The following is a 24,002-nucleotide window of genomic DNA, read 5'->3' as shown; positions in this document are numbered from 1 at the left end:
TTATCTTGTATATCAGTCCATATTTGTAGAAAAAAATTTGTGTGTGTGTGTGTGTGTGTGTGTGTGTGTGCGCACGCACTTTTCTGTGGAGGCTAGAGGTCAATGTTAGGTGTTTTCTTCTAATACTTCCCACCTTATATTTCATATTATTTGTTATTTTTTTCTGTAGGTCACTGAATAACTTTTAGGGATCAGTTTTCTTCTTCCATTATGGGTTTCAGGTTATAAACCTCAACAATTTTGGCAGCCTACTACCTTATTTTGTGAGACATGATCTTTCATTGAACTTGGAGCTCAATGATTCAGCTGGACTGGCTGACCAGTGAGTTCCAGAGACCTCCTATTTCTGCTTTCACCTCCCCAGTGCCAAGATTACAAGCAGACTTCATCATGCTCAGCTGCTGCTACTGCTTTTGTTGTTGTTGTTGTTTGTTTTTTTCAGGACAGTGTTGCGGCCCTCTCCACTCCACGCTTGGCGGCCACTGTTTCCCGGCCCAAGCTGCTGCTCCGATCTGCAGGTCAGGGTCTAGCGAGAGAGAGTGGGGATAAAGGGGAAGAGACGCAAAGAATGGAGACAAGACAGAGGTTCTGATCAAGTCTCAAGTCTCATTTATTGAAGGGAAATCTGGGGTATTTATACGCTTTTGCCATGTGCCTTGTAGGCGCATAGATACCATGTGCCTTGCAGGTGTGGATATGACGTAAGCCTTACAGGAGTAGATACCACGTGCACCTTACAAGCATGTATGGCATGGATAGCACATGGACAGCACGTGAACCAAATGCCTTGCAGGCATGGATACCATGTGCGCCTTGCAGCTGGGGGCAGTAAACAGCAAAACAAAATATGTGGGATATCAGAGTGTGCTTCAGCTGTTGTAGGCTGTTGAAAAACAAGTCTCACGTCAGGGTATATGGCTCAAGATGGCTGCAAAGCTGATAGCTGCTTTCTGCTAAAAGTTGGCTCCCAACAGGACAGATTTCTTTTTGTAACAGTGGCTGCCCTAGAGCTAGCTCTGTAGACCAGGCTGGCCTCAAACTCGAGATCCACCTGCCTCTGCCTCCCTAGTGTAGAGATTAAACTGTGTACCACCACCATCTGGCCATGCCCAGCATTATAAAGTGTGGGTTCTGGTGTTAAATTCAGACCCTCAGGCTTCAGAGGAAAGCATTTTACTGCCCGAGCCATTTCCTGGGCCTCATTCCCTATTTTCTTTGTTCTCTCCCTTCTGCTATCATATGTTTGCCTATCTGTTTGTTCATCTGCCTGTCTATTAATCTATCACTTTATAGTGTATCCCATTTGTGAGTGTGTCACAGTGAATGCAGCTGGTCTTCCATGTGTGAAAATGTGGGTTCTTTAGAGTATTTTGCAGTTAATAATAATGCTACAGACTAACAGTTTTGTACAAAAAGTTGTTACTGTTATCATTAGGTACCTTGGGATGGATAAGCATTTAACTCTTTGAGTAGTAATGTATAAAAGATTTTATAATAATATAAAGGTGTTTGCATATCCTATTTTCATTTCCTGTGGTTTTACTAAATAGTCAAGGCTATTGAAATGAAATGCTTCGTTGAGATTATTTTTCTGACTGGAAAGCCTTGAAATCAGTTGGAAGTTGCCTTGGGAACATTCTTAGTTAAGAAATAACTACTCGTCTGGTTTGGGTCAAGGTTCATGTTGAGCAGTAGACTGTTGCTAATACACATTCTTATCAGTGCTGTTTCACCCTACCAGACCGCTGAGTGCCAGCTGCTTGGTGAGACTTCTTTTAGTTTACATTAGGTTTCTGTGTTTTGCCTGGTACCTGGTGCGTCTTTAGGAGTACAGAGTGGCTGTAGTACAAGACAGTTCTGCATAGGCTAGTAATAAAGATTTCAACTTCTAGATATGATGCTGACCTTCAAGGGCATGGTGTCTTAGACTTTGAGAAATGCCCCAGTCCTCTGAGGTAATTGATGACCTCAGGTCTCCTTCTGACTCACATGAGTGAAATAGGAGAGAAACCTGCTGCATTGCTAGTTACCCATACAGAAGATTGGTAGCATAGCTTCTCACTGGGACTGACATGAATGGGCTACATATAATATGCTGAGGTAGATGGTCTTAACTTAGGGTGGCCAGAGCTCCCAAAGCAGATCACCTTTGCCTCTGAGAAGTCTTTACTTTCTGGGTATGAACCATATATATAGACTTACAGTTTTCTGTGTGTGCCTTGACATGGGAAAGGCTTGACTGTGGGTCAGAACACAGTGTCAAGCAGCTAATGCCTCTAAGGAAGTTGTTCTTAAAGTAGACTCAGATGATAAGGTGGATAAGGAAAGACTGGACTATCTAGGGTAGAAGTTAAAGCTTCTGCCTGGAAAAGTTGGTAACCATATCTTAAATCTGTGTGATTTGAAATCATTCCTATTCACTACTTTGCTAAAATTAGTTAGAAATTAAAAACTAAGAAATGACTTGATCTATAGCCTCTAATAGATGTTAAAATATAGAGCAGATCATATTAAGAAGCTGGGTGTGGGGCTGGAGAGATGGCTTAGTGGTTAAGAGCACTGGCTGCTCTTCCATAGATAGGTCCTGAGTAGCTGGGCAGTGGTGGCGCACGCCTTTAATCCCAGCACTTGGGAGGCAGAGGCAGGCGGATTTCTGAGTTCAAGGCCAGCCTGGTCTACAGAGTGAGTTCCAGGACAGCCAGGACTACACAGAGAAACCCTGTCTCAAAAAACAAAAAAACAAAACAAAAAAACAAACAAACAAAAAAGATAGGTCATGAGTTCAATCCCCAGAAACCACATGGTGGCTCACAACCATCTGTAGTGGGATCTGATGCCTTCTTCTGGTGTGTCTGAAGATAGTGACAGTATTTATTTATTTATATATGTTATATTAAATTAAACATATATATACATATATATTTAAAAAGCAGTGTATATGTATTTTTTTAAAAAGAAGCTGGGTGTGGCAGCTCATGCTTCCAGGTTTAGCCCATAGAAAGGCTAATGCAGGAGGTCTGCCAGAAGACACTGTCTCAAACAAGAAACAAGCAGATTTTATATTTTTTAGTCTGAACTTTGACATTTTCATTTGTTGGCATACTGCTAATTTGTATTAACAGTGGATTAAGAATAAGGTACCAGGCTGGGGAGATGGCTCAGAAGGCAAGGTGCCTGTCACACAATCATGAGGCTCTGAGTTCAGTACCCACATAAAAGGTGCGTGTGGCTATGCTAATCTGAAGTTCCAGTATTGAGGAGCTGGGGTAGGCACAAGGCAAATTAAGTCCATGGTGCTCACCGGCCAACCACCTTTACCAAATAGGTTCAGTGGAGATCCTATATTAAAAAACTGAGATGAAAGGGCTGGAGACATGGCTTAGTGGTTAAGAGTGCTTCCTGCTCTTCCAGAGAACTGGAATTTGGTTCCCAGCACTAATGTTAGGGAACACTACTGTCTGTAACTCCAGGTTTAGGCTACTGGGTACCCTCTTCTGATCACTGTGGGGTGCCTTACACACCTGGGGTGTGTGTTACTTGCTACACATATACATCCCCACACAAATCTTTAAAAAAAATCATACACACCTACATGCCCAAGTGAACATGGTGGATATATACCCCCCCTATATACATCCCACATCAAAACCAGCATAGATACAAAGGTATATTTCAGTGGATTAGATTGGTGAACCAAGAACTAGTGTCTGTTCCACATGCCTCTTGAGTTTGCTGTGTTTCACTGGTTCTGGTACTTGAGTTCCTTCAGCCTTTACATAGTCATAGTAAGAATGGTTACCTATATGCATGGTGTGCACCGCATGCATGCCTGGTGCCAGAAGAGGGTGTTGGATCCCTAGAAAGTTATGGTTAGGGTTAGGGATGGTTATGAACCACCATGTGGATGCTGGGAACAAAATCCTGTCCTCTGCAAGAGCAGCAGTAAGTGCTCTTACCAGCCAAGCCTTCTCTCCAGCCTCAGTACTTAAATGTTTTATCTGATTAGCATCTTATTAAGGTATTTAAACCTCTTTATATTATCTCTCAAAATGTGCTTCTAGATGTATTTTATTTTCCTAAAGTATTATGCTAGACATATCTGATTTTAATTATAACACTAAGGTAGTTTTAACAGTTGTGCCAATTTTGGAATAAATTTTATTGGTCATATATTTTATTTCATTCAGTGTGGCTTTGAATATAATTTAGTTTAGGTCAGGCATTGGGAGTTTTTGTTAGCTATATATGTGTTAGAAATTTGTGAAAATATGTTTTTAGATGCAATTTTTAAAAATTTTGTTTTCAAGATAGGGTTTCTCTCTGTGTATGTAGCCTTGGTTGTCCTAGAACTCACCTGTAGACTAGACTAGCCTCAAACCCACCTATCTCTGCATTCTGAGTGCTGGTACTAAAGGCATGTGCCTGACTACAACTGTGATTCTTTTAAAGAGTGTAGGCTAAAGGAAAAAAATTCTTTTTCATCTCCTGTATGTGTGAGCATGTTCATGGCAATGTATGTCATAGACTCTGGCATTAGTTCCTGACAATCGTTTTATTCTTTTAAATCCATTTTTCAGGTAGAAGAAACTGAAGCTTAAAAAAAGTTCTTTGCTGTATGATTCATGTTTTTTATGATGTGCTTAACATACTTATATGAAGTAGCTATGTCCCATCTAGTGGTGAAGAAGCAGGCTCTGGAACCAACTGTTGTAGGTTAAAGCACAATAAAATTAAAAAAATCGTGGACTGTGGGCTCTAAAGTCCATACTTTGATAGTAAGATACAAGACTAGAATGTTTGCTTGGAGTCTACAGAGTAAAAATTAAATTCCTGTGAAGGCAACCTATTTTATTCCATATACTTTTATGTAAAAAGGAAAGGTTCTTTTGGTAGGGTTGGGAATCATTGATCAAAACTTTTGCCTTGTTCAAACAATGCAAGCAAAAGTTCAGATCACTGTGTCTCCTGGTAAGAATTTTAAGAGAAAAATCCAATACTTCCTCAGAAATCTTGGGGCTCTGGTTAGGATGTGGGCTCCTAATGCTGGGGAAGCCTGGTATCAGGCATTGCTGGGTATGGTGGGAATCAAGTTACAATATCACAGCTCTTGGGGTGAAGTCAGAATTAGGGACAGATGGTATAGATATCTTCAACTCTTAAAATTATCCAGAGATTTCCAAGAGCCTTTGGTACAATCTGAGGTTTCTCAGAATAGTTATTGTGTAACATAATCCAGAGGCAAGAGGTTTGAAGCATAGGCGTTGTAGCTTTTCCTGAGGAGAAAAGGGCATCCTGTAATTGCCTGAGGTGCTTTTTAAGAATCTTCATGCATGACGGGGAGGGTATTCTAGAGGAACAGTGCTTTGGAACTTTTGAAGATTTGACCTACTGTTTGCTACTGAGGTTTTTTGTTTGTTTTGTTTTTTTAATGTAATACAGAGAGACAATAGAAGTGATGTTTATGCTCAGGAGAGAATTACTCAGACATAGGGCTAGGACCATACATGTATTTGAGCTTTTGAGTTTCTATAATACTGCTCAGTACAGAAAGATCCCCAGTGTAAAGCAGCTTAGTGCAAGACAGAGTGCCATGTCTTAGCCTTCACTCCCTTTTCTGTAGAAAGGTAGTTGAGCCTTTGGACACCTTCAATTCTTGTTAGGTGAAATCTACCAAAACTCCCTTGCTCACTTAACTAAAGAGTGCCAGTAATGCTCCTGAGCTGCTTGGCAGATGGGAAAGTGTTTCATTCTGGGGGATTATCTGTCACTGTATTCCAGGATTTCAAAATAACTGTGTGCTTTGAATTTACAATTTTGTGGGTCAGAAAGAACTTGTCTAGGATTTCATCAGGTAGCATATCTGTAGCTCGAACATCTTAACTCACATGTCTCTGTGTAAATTATTGCTTCCCTGTGCTCCTATGATGTCATTTCCTGTGATCTCTTCAGTATGTTTCAGAGTAGTCAGACTTCTCACATGGTGACTGAGCTCTCCCCTTGAACAAGCCTTTCAAACAGAAGCAAGGGGAAGTGCTGAGTTTCATAAGGCTTGAATTTACATGTAGTCACTGCTGTCATATCAGCTGCCCAGGCTGGTCACAGAGTCAAGGAGGGAGAAGGGAGAACTCTTAGTGGGAATAACCACCGAGTAGTTAAACAGAAAGGGAAAACTGTTATGAAAAATGCTTAACCAACTTCACCAACAGATAATTTACTCATCTCATGAATGATTCAAGAGAGGCTGATTGCCAGCCTGGAAGAAGAAAGAGATAGAGGTAAAGAGAAGAGTGGAAAAGGTTTTCAAGGAGAAGAGTGAGTTGTGCTTCATAGCTCTTTCATGCCTCCACCCTAAACTTTTGGTTCTGCCATCTTTCCTTGAGGCTTTGTGTGGCACAGCTACACACTTGGACTTTTGTATTCACACGTGGGCTTCTCCCTGATTTGATCTCTGCCTAGTCCTTACAGTCTTCCCTGGCTCACCTTTCAGGCCTCAGCTGCGTCCCATTGCTCTGTGTAAGAACTCCATTGTTGTCTTCTTCTCTGAAAACCTAATACCTATAGAGGATCACATGCCTTCCTCTTAATTTCAGGGAGAGTGGGTTCATCTCATATTTCTACTTATATTTATAGGACCTTTATGATGAATGGTGCCAGCCTATTCTTAAATTTCAAGAGGAAAGTACTATTTTTTTGGCATTTTGAGGGAAAGTACTTTTTTAAAAATGTTTTTTAAAAAAAGATTTATTTATTTATTTTATGTATGTTAGCACATTGTTGCTATCTACAGACACACCAGAAGAGGGCATTGAATCCCATTACAGATGGTTGTGAGCCACAGTGTGGTTGCTGGGAATTGAACTCAGGACCTTTGGAAGAGCAGTCACTGAGCCATCTCTCCAGCCCACTAAAAATTTATTTATTTATTTATTTATTTATTTATTTATTTATTTTATATGAGTACACCATTGCTCTCTTCAGACACAGTAGAAGAGGGCATCAGATCCCACTACAGATGGTTGTGAGACACAATGTGGTTGCTGGGAATTGAACTCAGGAACAGTCAGTGTTCTTAACCGCTAAGCCATCTCTCCTGCCCAGAAAATACTCTTACTGTTGGATCTTATGTGGAATGTGTACACATACTTTAATATTAAATCAAAATATTTTGATTATATTTTTATGCATCTGTAGTTATAATATTTAGTTTTTGATTTAATTTAGCACTAATGTTCAAAATTATAAGTCTGCTAGTATAAATTTATAGCGCCAATTATCTTTAAATTTAGAACATCAAATTTAATTGTTACTATGAGAGAAGTAATGTATTTTGAAACACTTCAGACAGTATAGCTGAAAGTGAGAGTAGGTTCATATGCCTCCATTCCCCATACTATTTTGGGGGGTGGGGGTAGAGGGTTGTTTTTGAGACAGGGTTTCTCTGCGTAGTCTTGGCTGTTTTAGAACTCATTCTGTAGACAAGGTTGGCCCAGAACTCCCAGAGATCTGACTGCCTTTGCTTCCAGCAGTGCTGGAATTAAAGGTATATACCCCCACACCCAGCTTTCCCATACCGTTCTTTTTACATAACTGTTTTTTAAAGACTTTAAAACAATTTCTTTGCAAGTATAAACACAGAAGCATATGGTAAAGTATCTTTTAAAAACAGAAGTGAAGCCAAGTGATGTGGTACATTGGCATATGTGATACATGCCAGCTGTTCAGGAGACTGATGTAGGAGAATAAGCTGAGGGGTTCCAGACTAATCTAGACAGCACAGTGAGTTACTATTTACAAACACAAAACAAAGAGTCAACAAACAAAAAGGCCTTCCTAGTGGCCTTAAGCCTCTAATTTGGGTACTTTGGAGGATGAGTCAAGAGGATTGAGAATTTGGGGCCAGCATGGGCTAAGTAGCAAGATCCTAAAAAGTAGCATGTGTTAGACTATTGCTTAGTGCTAGTCTGTGCCTTCAAACTCCATGTGAACTGGAGTTCCAGCTGTCTCTTAGCAAATTAACAAAATACAGAACTTCTCTGTGCCTCTCTTCCTAATTTTTAAGACAAGCTGAATATAGTTCATACCTCCTGGGACTGTAAGGGTTAAATGAAGTGATAATCATGAAAGTTGTAATAGTTCCTAGCATAACAACAGTGTGTGCTACAGAAATAGTAGCTAAACATAAGAACTTTATTTTAAAGAAGAATATTGTTTGGGGTGCTGAAATTTTTGAATGTCACAGGTTTAAGATTGGGTGGGTGGGTGGGGTGGGGTGGAGAGTAAGGCTCTGTGTCCCTTTGTTACAGTAGTGTTTGCCTGTGGTAGTTTGGTGATTCTAAGTACTTCTCACTCCCACCCTCCACACTCTTTCTCTTGCTGTAATGAGACGCTGTTACTGACAGTGTAGTAGAATGCTTGCCTCTCAGGTGATGGAAGGCAGGAACATCATCTGAAAACCAATAGGCTTAGAAAATTATACTATATTAGCATTTATTCTTTGGTTAAACCTCTCGTTTCCCTTAGATTAACCATAATCTTTCTTTTAAAGAAAGTTTTATTTAGTGTGTTTTGCCTAAATGCTGGACACTGTGTGTGCCTGGTGTTCTTGGAAGCCAGAATAGAGTGTTGGATCTTCTAGAACTGGAGTTGTATGTGGTTATGAGTTGCCATGTGGGTGTTGGGAACTTAATTCATGTCCTCTGCAAGAGCAGCACGTGCTCTTACCTGTTGACCCATCTCTCCAGTCCTTGTTTAAGCTTTTTAAGAAAATTAGGTAAAAAGAACTGGAAATTTTTTATATGAGGGAGAACGGTACAAGTGCTCCCCCCGCCCCCCAGTTATAGCCCACTCTTAGAATTTTATGATTTATGTTAGTCACCTACTCTCCATTTTACAGTGAAGATAGAAAAGAGTCATGATGGTCTTATTCCTGTCTCTGGTAATGATGGAGAGCAGTGCTAGAATCTGGGCATCATTGTCTCACTTTTTTTTTTTTTAGTTTTTTGAGACAGGATTTTGCTGTGTAGCCTTAGCTGTCCTGGAACTAGCTCTGTAGACCATGTTGTTGGTCTCCAATTCAGAGATCTGCCTGCCTCTGCCTCTCTGCCCCTCTCTGCCCCTCTCTGCCCCTCTCTGCCCCTCTCTGCCCCTCTCTGCCCCTCTCTGCCCCTCTCTGCCCCTCTCTGCCCCTCTCTGCCCCTCTCTGCCTCTGGAGTGCTGGGATTAAAGGCATGTGCCACTGCCACACAGCACCTTTCTGTATTCTAAGGAAAAAGTTTCTTCTAGTTTGAAGGTCTGAGTCTGATTCATGGTAGAGGAGCCTTTGTGTCCATTTGTGTTTCCCGATGTGTGTTATTGCTTATAGCATCTTGAGCCTGGCTACCTCAGGAGAACAGCAAGATTCTTCATTCCAGGACACATGAACTGTCCTACTTGAGCTCAAGTCTGAGGTGAGAACAGGGACAGAGAAAGGTGGCTTAAGAGGCAGAGAGGGAAGGGGCTTCCCAGTACTTGTCCTCCCATTCAAAGTGTTATCTAAGGGCTGGGAGGACAACTTGGGACTAGGCCTAGGAGAATACAAGGAAAATGGAGTGTTTTGTTGAAGGGGTGGGTGGATCAGTTTGATGAAGCTTTATAATCTGAGTGATACATAAGAATCTGATCTTCAGATGTCACCTAAGCCTGCTGTGCAGTGAGGTGTAAGCATGTAAGAAATATACTATATGGCTCTTGTGCTTTGACACCACCTTGAAGTGTAATAATTATAGGAGTATTAAAGAGTCCTTGTAAGTTCTCAGCTTTAACTCTTTGAATGTCCACAACACTCTGGTCTTCTCACCTCTCTTGGACATTAGCTTAAAAATCTCTTTGGTCTAATATTTTTATATTTTTCTGAATAGACTCTGACTATGTGGTGTGTGCACGTGCATATGCTCCAGCTTCTTCTCAGAGAAGAGTCTGGAAAAAGTTCTGCTCCTGTGGGAAATGTGTTTATCTTAATGGTTACACTTGTAAAACTCACCTATCAGTAAATTGAAGCTTCCTTTCATAATAAGGTCTTACATGAAGTACATTTTCATGTTACGACCTGTTCTATTCTTAAAATGATTGAGAGTTAAATTTATATTATTACATATTGAACTTTTGGGTAATTGAATAAGGAAATGACTAATATCTTTTTAAGTGAGTTGCTAGGAATTGAACATAGGGACTCCCAACATGTTAGGCAAATGGCCTATCACTGAGTTCTGACAGTCCAACAACAAAAAAAGTGTAACCAACAGTTTTTTTAAAAGTTTCCATACCTATTCTTGCTTGGCTCAGCTGTAATTCTTAAAATAATTGGCTTGCTGACAGCATCATCAAGAATTCTGTGCATTTCACTTATTGTGTTAGAAAATGCCTTTAGAAAACTAGGATTATCCTAACTGTGACTTTACTTTAGGTTATACCTCTAACTAAATAAAGGAAGATTTGCTATTTATAGTTGTATATTATTACCTGAACAGCAAAAATATGTGATTAAAAGATACTTAAAGAGAAAAAAAAAATCCACCAAATGTTTTTTAATGGGAAACCAGTTTATTAACCTGTTGACTTCAAAAGAGAGTAAGTAATAAAGGGAACACATAAATAAGTTTAATTTATGGCTAGGCTATTTGAATTAGTCAGTTAGGACACAGCACACTGTGGGCATGCATTTAAGTTCTTTTTGATACAGCTGTAGGTAGACAGTGTTGGTAATCATTACACCTATGCAGCTGTGGGATTCGTAATGGAATCACAAGGTACAATTAGAAATTGGGGGAGACTCTCCAGGAAAAAGACATTGGGATGGGCATGGCCCCCATGCCTCACTGGACAACGACAGGAGGATTGGAGCCATTACAAGGTCCCCTTTAATTACTGGAGGTCGGGCCTCTATCCCTGCCTTGGCAAGATTAGAATCGCCATGGCACTTCTCTACTTGGAGAAGGGAGGCGATGTCAGGGGCAGCCCTGCTTATACACTGAAGGCCTAAAATCAGCAATAGGCCTGATATACATGGCTGCTAACACAAAGTCTTGGGTCTCTGTGGAAAAACACTGAAACAGATGGCTATAAGCTATTGTAAACAGACAGCTTTTATGGAAATTTACCAGCCTGAGTAGTCATAGATCTTGTAAATAGGTAGCCTTGGCGGGTAGTACCAACTTAGACAAGGACAAGGACAATAGGCAGAATCATAGTGACCTGTCCCCTGAACCTTTACCCAGCTGTTCTGAAAGATATCTGTATTCCCCCTGAACACCTATGCTCCTGTGTCATCCCCTTCCCCACATCCTGCATTTTTGTGTTTATAACCCCTGTGTTAAAAAGTAAAAATTATGATTTGGTAATTAAAAAAAAAAAGATATTGGGGAGAGGGATGGGAAATAACACGATCCAAATGCTATGTTGTATTTTTCTTTTTATTAGTGTGCAGGTCCAACAAAAGCCCCTGGGTCTGTTTGACTTGTTCGGTTGTCCACTGTGGAAGGTATGTGACATATTTATTATTCATTACCTACTTGCTTTAAAAATTTGCCAAAAATTTTTATATTAAACTGTATTTAATACTATTTCTTAATTATTGAATGCTATACTTTTGTTAATCTTACTTCTGTTAATCATAGCATGCCTTCCTTTGTGGTGCTCTCAGGTTGAATACTTGTCTGATACAACAAGGGAAACTCTAGGGGAAATCCTTTTATGCTGTTATGTAGAATTGAAATTTGGTGATTAAGAAAATATAGTAATATTTTGTTGGGAAAATGAAACAAGGAAACTTTTAAATCTTGAAACAAAAGTTTAGCAGCTGGCCATTTTTAAAAATCGTTTTAGTAGTGGATTTAAGTCCACTTGAGAGCAGTATAGTTGAATCCTGTGTTTTCATCACTTCACAGTGTCAGCATGAAGTGGTTCTGTCTCACTTGCTGTCTGCCCAGTCTACTTCCTTTACTGATTCAAAATGTAAATACTTACAGATAATGGAATTACTTTTGAACATTATTTTTCTGTGTAGGTATTTATTTCTGTCTGAGATATACCAAATATTTCATTACTCAACTAAAATAGTGTGCTTTCTGTGTCCGGGGATGTGGCTCAGTTGGTAGAGTACTTCCCTGGCATGCAGAAAGCCCTGGGCTCTGTTCTCAGCACTGCATAAAACTTAAAGTGTGATAGTTGTGCCTGTGTTCCCAGCTCTCAGGAGGTAGAGGCAGGAGGACTGAAAGTTTAAGATCATCCTTGGTTATTTATGATCAGTCTGAGTTATAGGCCAGCCTGGTTTACTTACATGAGACCCTGCCTCAAATCCACACCAAACTACAACAACAAATATCTTGGTTTTCATGTAGACTTAGTAGCTCCTGTTTCAGTCCTCAGCAGTTCTTTCCAATTTTGGCTTCAAAATGCCATTACTTAGATCTATCAATACTTAGTTCTAACACAACTCAGGATAGTTAGAAATCATCTACTCTGAGAACTGGCCATGGTGTTTTCACACCCTTAACTTTAACATGAAGGAGGAGGATTGCTGTGAGTTCAAGGCTAGCCTGTGTAAATTCTAGGACAGCCTGGACTAAAGAATGGGATCTCTCAAAGGCCATAGCAAACCAAACCCAATCAAAAAGAGGAGGAAGAGGTTATATACTTTGAATTTCTTTTAGTAATCACATATTGGCTAAATTTAAGAGACTTAAAGTCTATATTGTATTTATTTGGAATATTTTCCCATTGTTACTTTAAATTCTCATTATGTGAAAAAAGCATTTTTGTTGTTCAGTTACCTTGATATTGCACACTGGAATTGGAGTGTTGGAATTAAGTATCTGTCTCATGCACACTTAAGAGTACTTTTGGAAAATGCTGTGTATCTTAATTGTGGCTACTGTGGTTTCAAAATCTCTAGGTTCTAAGGAGCCTGAAAATACTCTGTACAGATAATTTTTAAAAAAGAAAAGTAGAAGTACTTAAATTCTGCATTGAAGAGTTAGATGCCTCTCCTGGCTTTGAGAGGTGAGACTGATAATCCAGTAAGGGGCATGTGGCTCCTCCAGATGTCATAGAGTACGTTATATCTAAATGTTGAAGGTCATATGCCATCGGACAAACAAACAAACAAACAAACAACAAAACTGGGGGAGAGGAGTGTTTCTGACAAATAGGAAGCAACAAACAATTCTCTGGGCTTTGGGAAAAGTAAGTTGAAATTTTCTAGACTCTGAAGGTGGATTCTTTGTAATTAAGGTAAAGTCAAGTTTAGGAATTTAACAGACTTTCCGAGAACTATGATTAAGCACATTAAGCAGATAATGGAGAGCAGTGTGATTATGATTTTGGTATTTCTTATGTAACTCTAGTGGCAGTTGCCAAAAATACTGATTTTTCAGTAACTTGAGACTATTTGTCTACAGGGAACTCTTAAATGAATATTTTTTCAATTTAGTGTTTCAAAAAAATGGTGTATCAACAGATCTGAGAGATATTCTACTGTTTTTACAACACCATCCTACTTAGTTTTTACATTTTTGAGATTGTTATTGGGATCTGTGGCATACATGGTAAGCTAGTTCTTTGTGTAATAGTTAAAATAGTTAAAATTGTGCAGTTAAAATCTAAAACTGAGAGAAATACTCATTTTATGTAAGCTAGCTTTGTACTGTTAATTTTTGACTAGTGTGTTTGAGTACTAGCAAAACATTGCTAATGTTAATGTTACTCACCAATAATTAAACTTTTACTAGGGATTTACTTTTACTTCTGTTATCAAAACTTCAGGTTAATATATTGGGCTTTACTATGACATCTCTATACACAAGTGTCGTTATCCTTTGTTCTCAGCTACACAGTAACAGTTTAAATATAGAGGACATTTGGAAACTACAGTATAGCTGAAGGTCGTCATGTGTACTGTCTAAAGATGATCAGTTTCCAAAGCCCTGAGGTGGTTATGCTGTTCATTATTGCTATTGTAAAGGCACTCTTCATGCTGTGTGCTAAAACAACACAAGTTGAAGGTAGTCACTGAGCATATGTAGGTTAGTTTACCTTCAGTTAAACTGCAGGGGCTTCCTAACGACACATTGTGTAAGTAGTGCTTCATGTGCCCACTCTAAGCAATTGGCTTATTTGGACTCTGAATAAATAGTAGTAAAATATATGGGGAAAGATGCTAATGAAATAACCATACACAGGCTGAGCAGTGGTGGTGCACGCCTTTAGTCCCAGCACTTGGGAGGCAGAGGCAGGCAGATTTCTGAGTTTGAGGCCAGCCTGGTCTACAGAGTGAGTTCCAGGACAGCCAGGGCTACACAGAGAAACCCTGTCTCGAAAAACAAAAAACAACAACAACAACAAAAAAACAAACAAAGAAAGAAAGAACCATACACATTTGTTTTGAATTTAGTTTAAATGCCCAACAATGTGATACATGTACTATAACCGTAATTCACAGATGAGAAAACAGAAATATTAATAACTCATTGTGGTCATAAACTTGTATGTGAATTTGATTTGAAAGGCTAGTTTTAAGCACATACCCTTGTTATTTTATTTTAAAACTCAGTCTACTTTGGGAGACAGAGGATCCTTGGTTTTAAAGTTCATGGAGAAAAGGTATAAGAAAAAATGATTGAATTCTGAATTGAGGTTAAGGGTGTAAATTTTTCTGGGATGTGGAGGCTGGACTTGAGCTGACAACACACTGCCATTCCATCTTCTCCAAGACAAGTGCAGCTTCTCGATTGACTACTGCACCTTGAGATGAAACTCCCTGCTCTCTAAGGCTGTTATTTTGATGCCAGTGAACCAGCATTTGGTTTTTTACCAGTTGAGTTTTTAAGTAATTCCTATGTTTTGCACACTATGTTATTGTGAAGGAGCTGGGATGTTTTGTGTTCTAAGGGGTTTCTTATAGAGGCCAGGGACAACATTCCATAGTCTTTCAGTAAAGTGTAAATAAATGAGGATGCATAGTTTCTCTGCTGCAATAAAATGATGTATTAGGGTTTGCATGATGGCTCAGCAGGTAAAGGCACTTGCAATCATGTCTGATCATTTTGGATTGACCTATTAGGTAGAGAGGGAACCTACTCCCATGAATCATCTTCAGGCTTCTACTTATGTACCATGTCATGGACAACCCACTCATTCCCACATAAATAAATGTAATAAAGCATGGTTTATTAAACATGAGTTGGAAAGTTATAAAATTGGTAGGAATATAACCAATCATTGGCTATGTTTGTTCAAATGGAGAAATTGCAGTTTTTTAAATTCAGGTAGATTTGTGTTTTGTTTGGATTGTTCTACACAAATGCATTTCCACATGTGTTGGTGATGAGGCATTCAGAGGAAAAATCTGAATATCTAGGAGAATACAGATTCTACTGCTTACTTAAACTGCCCTACTTAAACTGTCTTTCACATTGTAGGTGCAACTTCAGTATATGGCACTGTGGAAGGAGGTTGATTAATTTAGTGTACAGAGCTTTTATTTTTATATTTTTAAATAATAACTCAAGCTGGAAATTAGCAGTTTGAAAAAACCCTTAAAAGAAAGAAAATATAGGGGCAACATCAGCATAGAAGATAGTATAAATAGCACTGAAACCAGTTTGGGTAGGTAATGCCTTCTCTTGCTTGATCCTAATCTAGGTGTAACTAAAATTTGACTGTAGTATTGAGTTGCAAATTTGAGTATGCTTTAAGTATTTAGCTTAATATATCACCAGATGATTAACTTTTTTCCAGAGTTCTCATTTTATTTGGTTAACAATTTTATCATCTTTGACTACTTTCCAAAGCAATATTTAAATTAAAATAATAATTTCACTTGGCTTTGTAAGGTATGTGAATGGCCATGCAAAAAAACATTATGAAGATGCACAGATTCCTTTACCCAACCATAAGAGATCAGAAAAGCAGGAGAAAGCCCAGCATACAGTGTGTATGGATTGCAGTAGCTACAGCACATATTGGTAAGTTAATATTTTCTGGAAATGGTATTGTTTTCACAAATGTGTTCTTACAAGTTAAGCTTCTTTGTTTGAAAGATTGTTTTGATAATCTTTCTTATCTCTTTTCTACTTCCTGAGAGGTAATGTCAAGAATTTAGTGTTTCCAACTCAGCGTTTCAGGCTTTCCCCAAAAAAGTATACTACGCTGTAAGTGGAGGTTGGAGATAGCCATGCCAGGTGATGTATGCTGGTCTTCCTTGCACTCTGCAGGCTAAGCAAGATTCTGAGTTAGAGGCCATCCTGGGTCAAAGCTAGATCCTATGTCCAAGAAACTATAGGTTGTAATCCTTGTGGCGCCTTGTAATATAATGTGTGTATCCATCTCATATAAATGGTAGTAAAGTCCTATTTTGTGACTGTTTAGGAGCAAATTATTTAGGCTGCAAGCAGTGTTCAACAATTTGTACCCATGTGGTATATGCAGAGATGTTTATAATTTTAACTTTTGTGTGAAGCAAATTTTTTCCCTGATTATAAATTAGGATGAATAATTTTTTAGTTTTACTTTCAATTCTAAGGGTTGCTGACATCGAGGGGGACATTTAGAAGAACTTTTCAAGTTATGTATCTGCTAAACAGTCCTTGAATTTTACATGAAGGCAGTACCGAGCAGGAATGGGTATTTAAAATCCAAATATCCCTGTTTGTTGACTTGCTTTTGCTAAGGGGTTTGGAACAGGGTTTTGCTATTTGGCCCAGGTTGGCTCCTACCTCAGCCTCCTGAGCACTGGGCATGTGTTGCCTTGCCTGTTTCCAGGTATCCCTGAGAACCATGGTTTCTGTTGAAGGGTGTGCTAGTCCTTTCCCACACTGTCTGTAGGAAGATGTCCAGCAAAGGGAAGAAAATTAGACCAGTGCTTTTTCAGATCTTTTAATGTTTTACAGGTTTAACATAGTTAACATTTAACTGTTGAATGTCTGTAAAAGGTTTAAGTCATTCAAATATGTACTTTTAGTGATAAGACCTGGAAAAGATAGAAGGGAGAGAAGCTTAGAGGTAGGTGAAGATTTCAGTAAAAATTAGTGTTTTCTGAGATTTTTGCACACAAGGCAGTGTTCACTTACTAAGTTGCTTGCTATTGTGGAGTGCTCCTTTTTATAACAGCTAAGCATTAGCTCAGTTGCTGCTGCTGCTTGAAACCTGGCCTTAAATATGCCTCTACCCCCACTCACATCCTAGCCCTCCATTAATCCCTGCCCCATTAAACCAAGAATGGTACATCTTCTTGGTTTATAGAATCATGTGTTCTGTGTTTATAACTATTTCTGATTTAGAGGCACAGAAATTCAGGTCATTTTTGAGTGTCTTTATCTCCCTATCATAGTCATAGGTCATGTCATTCTGTGAGGTGCAGGTCCTGACAACATTCATTCTTGATTTCAGTTAGCAGTGTGCAGAGGATATTCAAAAGGAAGCTTTGTAAATACAGTTAAATCTGTATGCTGTAACAAATTATTGTTGGTTTTCTTGCTATTGGTAAAATTCTAAGGGAATGGTAAGTCTTTGAGGAAATTTTAAGGATAACTTAATGGAATGAAATTATTTTCATAAGAACATCTGATACATATTTTAGTGGCTTGCATTTTTGTTAACTAGACATTGGAATTTAATTTCCTTTACGTTGCTATAGGGTACTAAGGTAGTAGACATCATTTTGTGTATGAGTTGATTTAGGAAATCTTACAATATGCCCGGGAGTGGCAGAAGCTTCTTGGCCAGTTGCCAGTCTTTTGTGTGCAGTTAAACAGAGCTGCAAGTGTGTGGATACCCAGAGCTTCTGAAATGCAGGAAGGAAGCTGCAGCTGCAGGGGTCACATTAGTGCTACATTTGTGGGCTTGAGAACAGAATGCCAAGGAACCACCCTGCAAAATTACACTGCCATATAAATACCCCAAAGGAACTGATAATTGTGAGATCATGAAGCTTTGGTTCAAGTTGGTATTTCTATTATATCTTAACTATTACAAAGAAACAGATTTCTCTGAGTATGGGTATTGTTTCATTTCCCAGTGTAAGAATTTCTTTGTATATCAGTTTCTGATGGATAGACTGATTGATAGGGTTCAAAGGTAAAGAAATGTTTGTATATTTGATTATTAAGCTGTTTGTTATATTTGATTATTAAGCATTTTTACTTCAGTTCTTCCTCCACTTATATACCCCGTATAGTAGTAGTCAAACCCCGCGCCTTGGACATGCTCAGCAAACACTACTAAATTATATCTCAGTCCCTTTTTATTTTTAACTTTTTAATTTGAGACAGAGTTTTGCTAAAATTTCAGACCGGCCTTGACTTTACTCTGTAGGAGCCTAGGATTTATTTGGCTTCCCAAATGCTGGAGTTACAACTCTGAGCCCACACTCAACTGTGAAGCCCTCCTCACCCTTTTATGGTTTGTGTTAGAAGATATTCTGAGGCTTACATTGATTTTTGCCTATATGTGTTCATGTGTGAACACATGTGTATGGAGTTTGTAATTGTTTGGATATCATTGTTTTTTTTGAGACAGGATCTCTTGCTGGGATTTGGAATTTAGGTTAGACAAGGATGGCTAACTAGAGAGCTCAAGGGATCCTCCTGTCTCTGCCTCCCCAGGTCTGGGGCTACACACATACCCTAGCTTTTTACACTCAGGTCCTTAGAGTATGTAATAAGTACTTTACCAACTGCACCATCTTTCCTGCCTTGCTTACAGTTTTTATCTTTATTTTCTTTCACTGAGAGTCTTGCCCTGCTCTTTCCTTTCTTTTCCAGTTATCACTGAAAATTCTCGTAACTCCAGTTACAAGGAGTAATCTCACTCTAGCTTCTGGACATTCATCATTTCCTGCTACATGTCAGTAATTGTAAATCTCCTTGGAGACTACAGAAACCACCTCTTAGATCTTTGTGGTTTGCTCCTTGTTTTACGCAGTGTAGGCTGTGTGCTTGCCACTGACTGAATGTTTGTCAAGTATGTAGGTAGTCCTGGGGTCAATCTCTAGTACTGGGTGGAAAGATTTTGTTAGCTACCTTTAAAAAAGGAGAAAGGTTGCACCCAATCTGTAATATTGTGTCCTTTGATCATCATAGAAGACTAAAGCCACATGACAGAAGGCTAAATTCCCTTCCCTCTGAAGATAGGCATCCTTGTAGACAGCTCTTCTTAATTCTGAAATAAGCAGAGCTTCCAAAGAGAAAGCATATACTGTAAAAATTGTGGTTTGGCACAGGCCCTCTCCCTGAGAAAATCCAGTTGTCATTGGATTTATCTCTGTTTCCAGAGATAAATGAAGATTTAAATAAAAGTGAAAATCTTCCCAGGATTTTCATATAGAAGCTAAGTTTCAGTTTATTGTTTGTTAAGTACTGTTTCTCCCTTCCCATCCTGTTCCTTTCCTACCAAATGGAATTACATATGGCACATTATTGCAATTGAAAAGAAGCACAAATTAAAATTAGGAATTTTGTATAAGTAGACATATGAAGGTAATAGATGAAAAATACTAAGCAAATAATTCACTGATACCTGAAACTTAGCTCTAATCTTTGTAAACACTAGCTGAATGTAGAAATGAAGAATTGGGAAAAGAATATTAAAATTAGTAGAATTCTTTGTTCCCAAAGCATCTTTTCAAACTATTTTGAAATACGAACTAATTCAAGTCTAAAAACAGCTTATATTTCAGGTTATTTTTATTTTTATTACCCCTAGCCTGCTTTATCATTTTAAGTTATGATTAAAAATTAAAAACAATAAAAAATTTATCAGCACATAAACTCTTTAAATATACATTTTATCTCCAACTCCCCCTTTATTTTTGTGTTTTTAAGAGGGTTTCTCTGTGAGCCTGGGCTATCTTGGAACTCGCTCTGTAGACCAGGCAGGCCTCAAACTTAGAGATCCCCCTGCCTCTGATTCCCCCTTCCTGAGTGCTGGGGTTAAAGGCACATGCCATCACTGCCTAGCTTGCTTGCTTGCTTGCTTGCTTGCTTGCTTCTTTCCTTCCTTCCTTCCTTCCTTCCTTCCTTCCTTCCTTCCTTCCTTCCTTCCTTCCTTCCTTCCTTCCTTTCTCTCCTCTTTTAAGAGGGGGTCTTGCTCTGTAGCCCAGGCTGGCCTCAAACGTATTCCTTTATCCTGAGTGTTGGTATTGATTACATTTCTCCTCCTGCTTCTGTTTCTTCGTCCATTTTCTTTTCCCATGTAATGGTCAGGAGTGGGGTGGTAGGAGGAATCCTCACTGTGTTGCCTAAGCTGGCCTGGACTCCTGGGCTCCAGCAGTCCTTGTGAGTAGGCATAGACACAAACTGTCAGTGTTTTAAAGAATGGAAAGCAGAGAGAGATTTACTTAAAAATTGTGTTTTGAACCTTAAAAAGAAACTTTGTAATAGAGGTGACCTCAGGTCATGAAAGGCTTTTATCTGCTTTTAACAGAGGAAGGGTTTTTTATCTGAGTATACTCTTTTCCTATCCATAATTAGATATTTGAGGCCAAGACATCAGAATTTAATAAAAGAAGGTAAATACACACTTGATTTCTAAAGACTTTTAAGATTTTAACGGTAATAAGTTTGAAACATGAAATCAGAATGTTAGCTTGCCTTGTTTTCAGTCGATCTGTCGTTTATAATAAAATGGTTGGTTATATTTGTTAAATACAGAAATGTTACACATTTGAATAAAAAGGAATTTAAAACGTAAGAAATCTGCTGTCCTCTGTGAGGCCGCCTTCTGCACCCTAGATGCTCCTCTGGTGGTGTTATACATGCTTACTGTATGAAGGCCTTGCTCCTTCATCATGACTTAACAAAGTCACTTCCTCTCTGTGATGGTTCCTTCTTGTTTCATAGAAGTGAAGACTAGTTTCTTTCTTTCTTTCTTTCTTTTTTTTTTTTTTGGTTTTTCAATCCAGGGTTTCTCTGTGTAGCCCTGGCTGTCCTGGAACTCACTCTGTAGACCAGGCTGGCCTCGAACTCAGAAATCCGCCTGTCTCTGCCTCCCAAGTGCTGGGACTAAAGGCGTGCGCCACCACCGCCCGGCGAAGAATAGTTTCATTAGGTATATTTTCTTAGTTCATAAAGAATTGAGTGTGAATTTAATTCGAGTAACTTCCATAATACCGTTAACAGGAATGGAGGAAGAAAAACCAAATGTCTTAGAATGTTAAAGCTGAGAAGGAGATGGAGGCGTTTCTCAGTTCAGAGATGATGTGTATGTTATTCAGTATACTAGGAGCTGTGAAGTTAGATGACAGGAGTATACTGAGAAACTTAGTATTATGGTGTAATTTATTAAGAATTTACGTAGTTTCATGTGGCTAGTATTGGATAATTTAGCCTCAGCATATCATAATTTAACACTGTGAGTAAATTAATTTAATGAAACTTCAAAAACCTTAAGTCAGAAATCTGATAGACGCTCCAGAAAGAAGCCAATTTCAAAGTAAAATAATTTTTGTTAATTAGAATAATTGCAAATAACTGTTTTAAGATCAAACCCATTAAGATATTTTAACAGTTATATATTTAGTAGTAAAGTTAATTTCACTTGTTGTTAGCCAACATTAATTATCAAAAGAAACCCTAGATTATTTTACTTAAAAGCAAAAGTACATTTTATAAGTATTGAAAACAAACCCTCATTTTAATAAAACTACTAACAATGAAATAAAGAAATAAACAGTGGTTTATACACAAAAGAAGTATTGTACTGTAGATGCCGAAATGCTGAGACTCCCGTTAGGGCAGAAGCACTTTCTGCTACCATGGGTAGCTCTGTTACTGTTACTAAACATTACCTGTCAGCTCCAGCTGTGGTGATAAGAATAGGCGAAAAAAATTAGTCATATTTTTAATTCTTTTTCTTTCTTTCTTTCTTTTTTTTTTTTTTGAGACAGGGTTTCTCTGTGTAGCCCTGGCTGTCCTGGAACTCACTCTGTAGACCAGGCTGGCCTTGAACTCAGAAATCTGCCTGCCTCTGCCTCCCAGATTATGAGTTTTATAAACAAACCTTTTTGTATTTTCAAGCTATAAAATGTCCAGAAAATTCTGGAGGCTCTAGTAGAAAACAGCAACTATATATTAATAGAAAATTTAGGAAAGCAGATTAATGAAAACAAATAACTTTCTTTTTATTAGCAGTAATTATTTGAAAATTAGAATAATCAAATGTATGAAAAGATACTCGACAGGATTAGCAAGCCATTATCTGTAGTTAGAAATAAACGTGTTTAAGGAACTACACCCCAGAATGTGTGCTTAGCATGTATGCTGCTTTACCCCAGGTCTCAGTGAGAATTCATTCTGTACTGGAGATCTTGTTTGTGGCTGGGTCTCCAAAATCATGAATGTATTTGACAGTATGGGGAAAAATAGAACCTTTATTAAAACATTTTTTTTTTTGGAGGGGGGAAGGCTTTGGCACTTACTGAAGGCCCATGGTCTGTAGGTGTGACGGTGTGTGGGAGTGGCAGGGCTTCTGAAATAGCTTCCTGAGTACTGTACTGCCCTGACTGTTTTCCTCCAAAGCTTCCTTCAGTGTGTATCTACCTAGTTTTATGGGTTTACTGTCTCCCACATGGACTCACTCACCTTATTAAGATTTTGTGAAAACAAACTCTGCAAGACAATAATGCATATATTTGAATAAGAAAAAGACAAATTGTCAGAAGTCATTAGACACATGAGATCATGTCAGCAGGAATAAATGCAGTGAAAAAAAACTGTTGTATGTTTGTCTTTTACTAGACAAGCAGAATGTGGAGTTAGCAAGCTTCAACATTACACATTTCCTAACTCGACTATGTAGTAGTATAAATGACTTGTACCATTTATGAAAATTCTACCTGATGCTTGATACTTGTTTTTAGTATTTGACAGTAAAATCATTCAAGTATATTTTTTCTTTATGGTAATATGCATGTAATACCATACTGTATCATTTTTTGTCTTTTGTTCTTTGTTTTTTTCTCTGTGTAACCCCGGCTGTCCTGGAACTCGCTCTGTAGACCAGGCTGGCCTTGAACTCAGAGATCCACCTGCCTGTACCTCCTGTATGTTTAACTGTATGTCTGTTAACTACTGATTAGATGAAGTTTAAAACTGCTGAGGTTTTTGTTTTTCTTCATTGCTAAGGATTGAACTTCTAATGCTGAAGTTCTCTACCACAGAGCCTTAAACTAAGTCTAGCTCAAGGAGTCACACTCAATGCTTGTTTCATGGATTAGAAACAAAGATACCAGTGGCTTTAAACCTATTTTTAAACCTATTTCCTTATTCAGTGGCTTCAAATGTTGCTATGATTTCTAACTTTTTAAAAGTTTCATTTTTAATTCATAGACAAATGTCTGTGTCTGAGTGCAAGCCACATGCATATGGGTGCCTGTGGAGGCCAGAAAAGGGCTTTGAATTCCCCTGGAGCTGGAGTTACAGGTGCTTTCTGAGCCCACCCATCATCGATGCTGGGAACTGAACTTGGGTCCTATTAAGAACTGTCTCTCGAGCTCCTCAAATGTGCTTTGTAAATTTTTTTAATGCTCAGTTTACCTAATGTTTCTGTTTTGCTTTTTTTTTGTTTTGTTTTTTTCCCCTTTCTATGAAATAAATGAGTCTCTCTCCGTACCTAGAAAATAGTCTAAGTGGGGCTCATATTTACTTGAAAAGTCACTAAAAATCACTAAATAAAAGCTCACATAAGTATAAATATAATCACTTAACAGTCCAGTGATGTAGACAGTCTGTGAATGAGAAGAGGGAATGAATTCTGTATTGCTTGCCCAACAAAGACTATCCGAATCTTGCCTAGTTTCTCCTGTCACAGTTTCTCAGTACAGGTCATAAGGAAGCTAGGAGGAGGACTTTCTAACGTACCCTTTCAGCTGGACTTTGTAGACCACTTATTTCATGTACTAGGGCTTGTAGCTGTTAAGTCAATGATAACCTCAAAGTTGAGGTATAGCATAAGAGACTAGGGTAGACAGCTAG

General features: G+C 38.5%; 1 protein-coding gene across 3 annotated transcripts in view; it reads left to right on the top strand.

Moving 5' to 3' along the window:
• Usp3 (ubiquitin specific peptidase 3) overlaps nucleotides 1-24,002 on the top strand; it is a 79,499-nt gene that overhangs the window by 13,811 nt on the left and 41,686 nt on the right. For 2 of the 3 annotated variants that reach the window (XM_076925372.1, XM_076925373.1), the window contains exons 2-3: nucleotides 11,455-11,515; nucleotides 15,867-15,998. In XM_076925372.1, the coding sequence (XP_076781487.1) occupies nucleotides 11,455-11,515; nucleotides 15,867-15,998 (193 nt within the window). Of the gene's footprint in view, nucleotides 1-9,162; nucleotides 9,447-11,454; nucleotides 11,516-15,866; nucleotides 15,999-24,002 lie in introns of those variants that run through there. The other variant, XM_076925374.1, reaches the window with a different exon arrangement.

This window comes from Arvicanthis niloticus, chromosome 26 (genome assembly GCF_011762505.2).
Source record: "Arvicanthis niloticus isolate mArvNil1 chromosome 26, mArvNil1.pat.X, whole genome shotgun sequence".
In the NCBI taxonomy this organism is placed as follows: Eukaryota; Metazoa; Chordata; class Mammalia; order Rodentia; family Muridae; genus Arvicanthis; species Arvicanthis niloticus.
The sequence above is the reverse complement of the archived record's forward strand: the minus strand, read 5'-3'. Positions and strand labels throughout refer to the sequence as shown.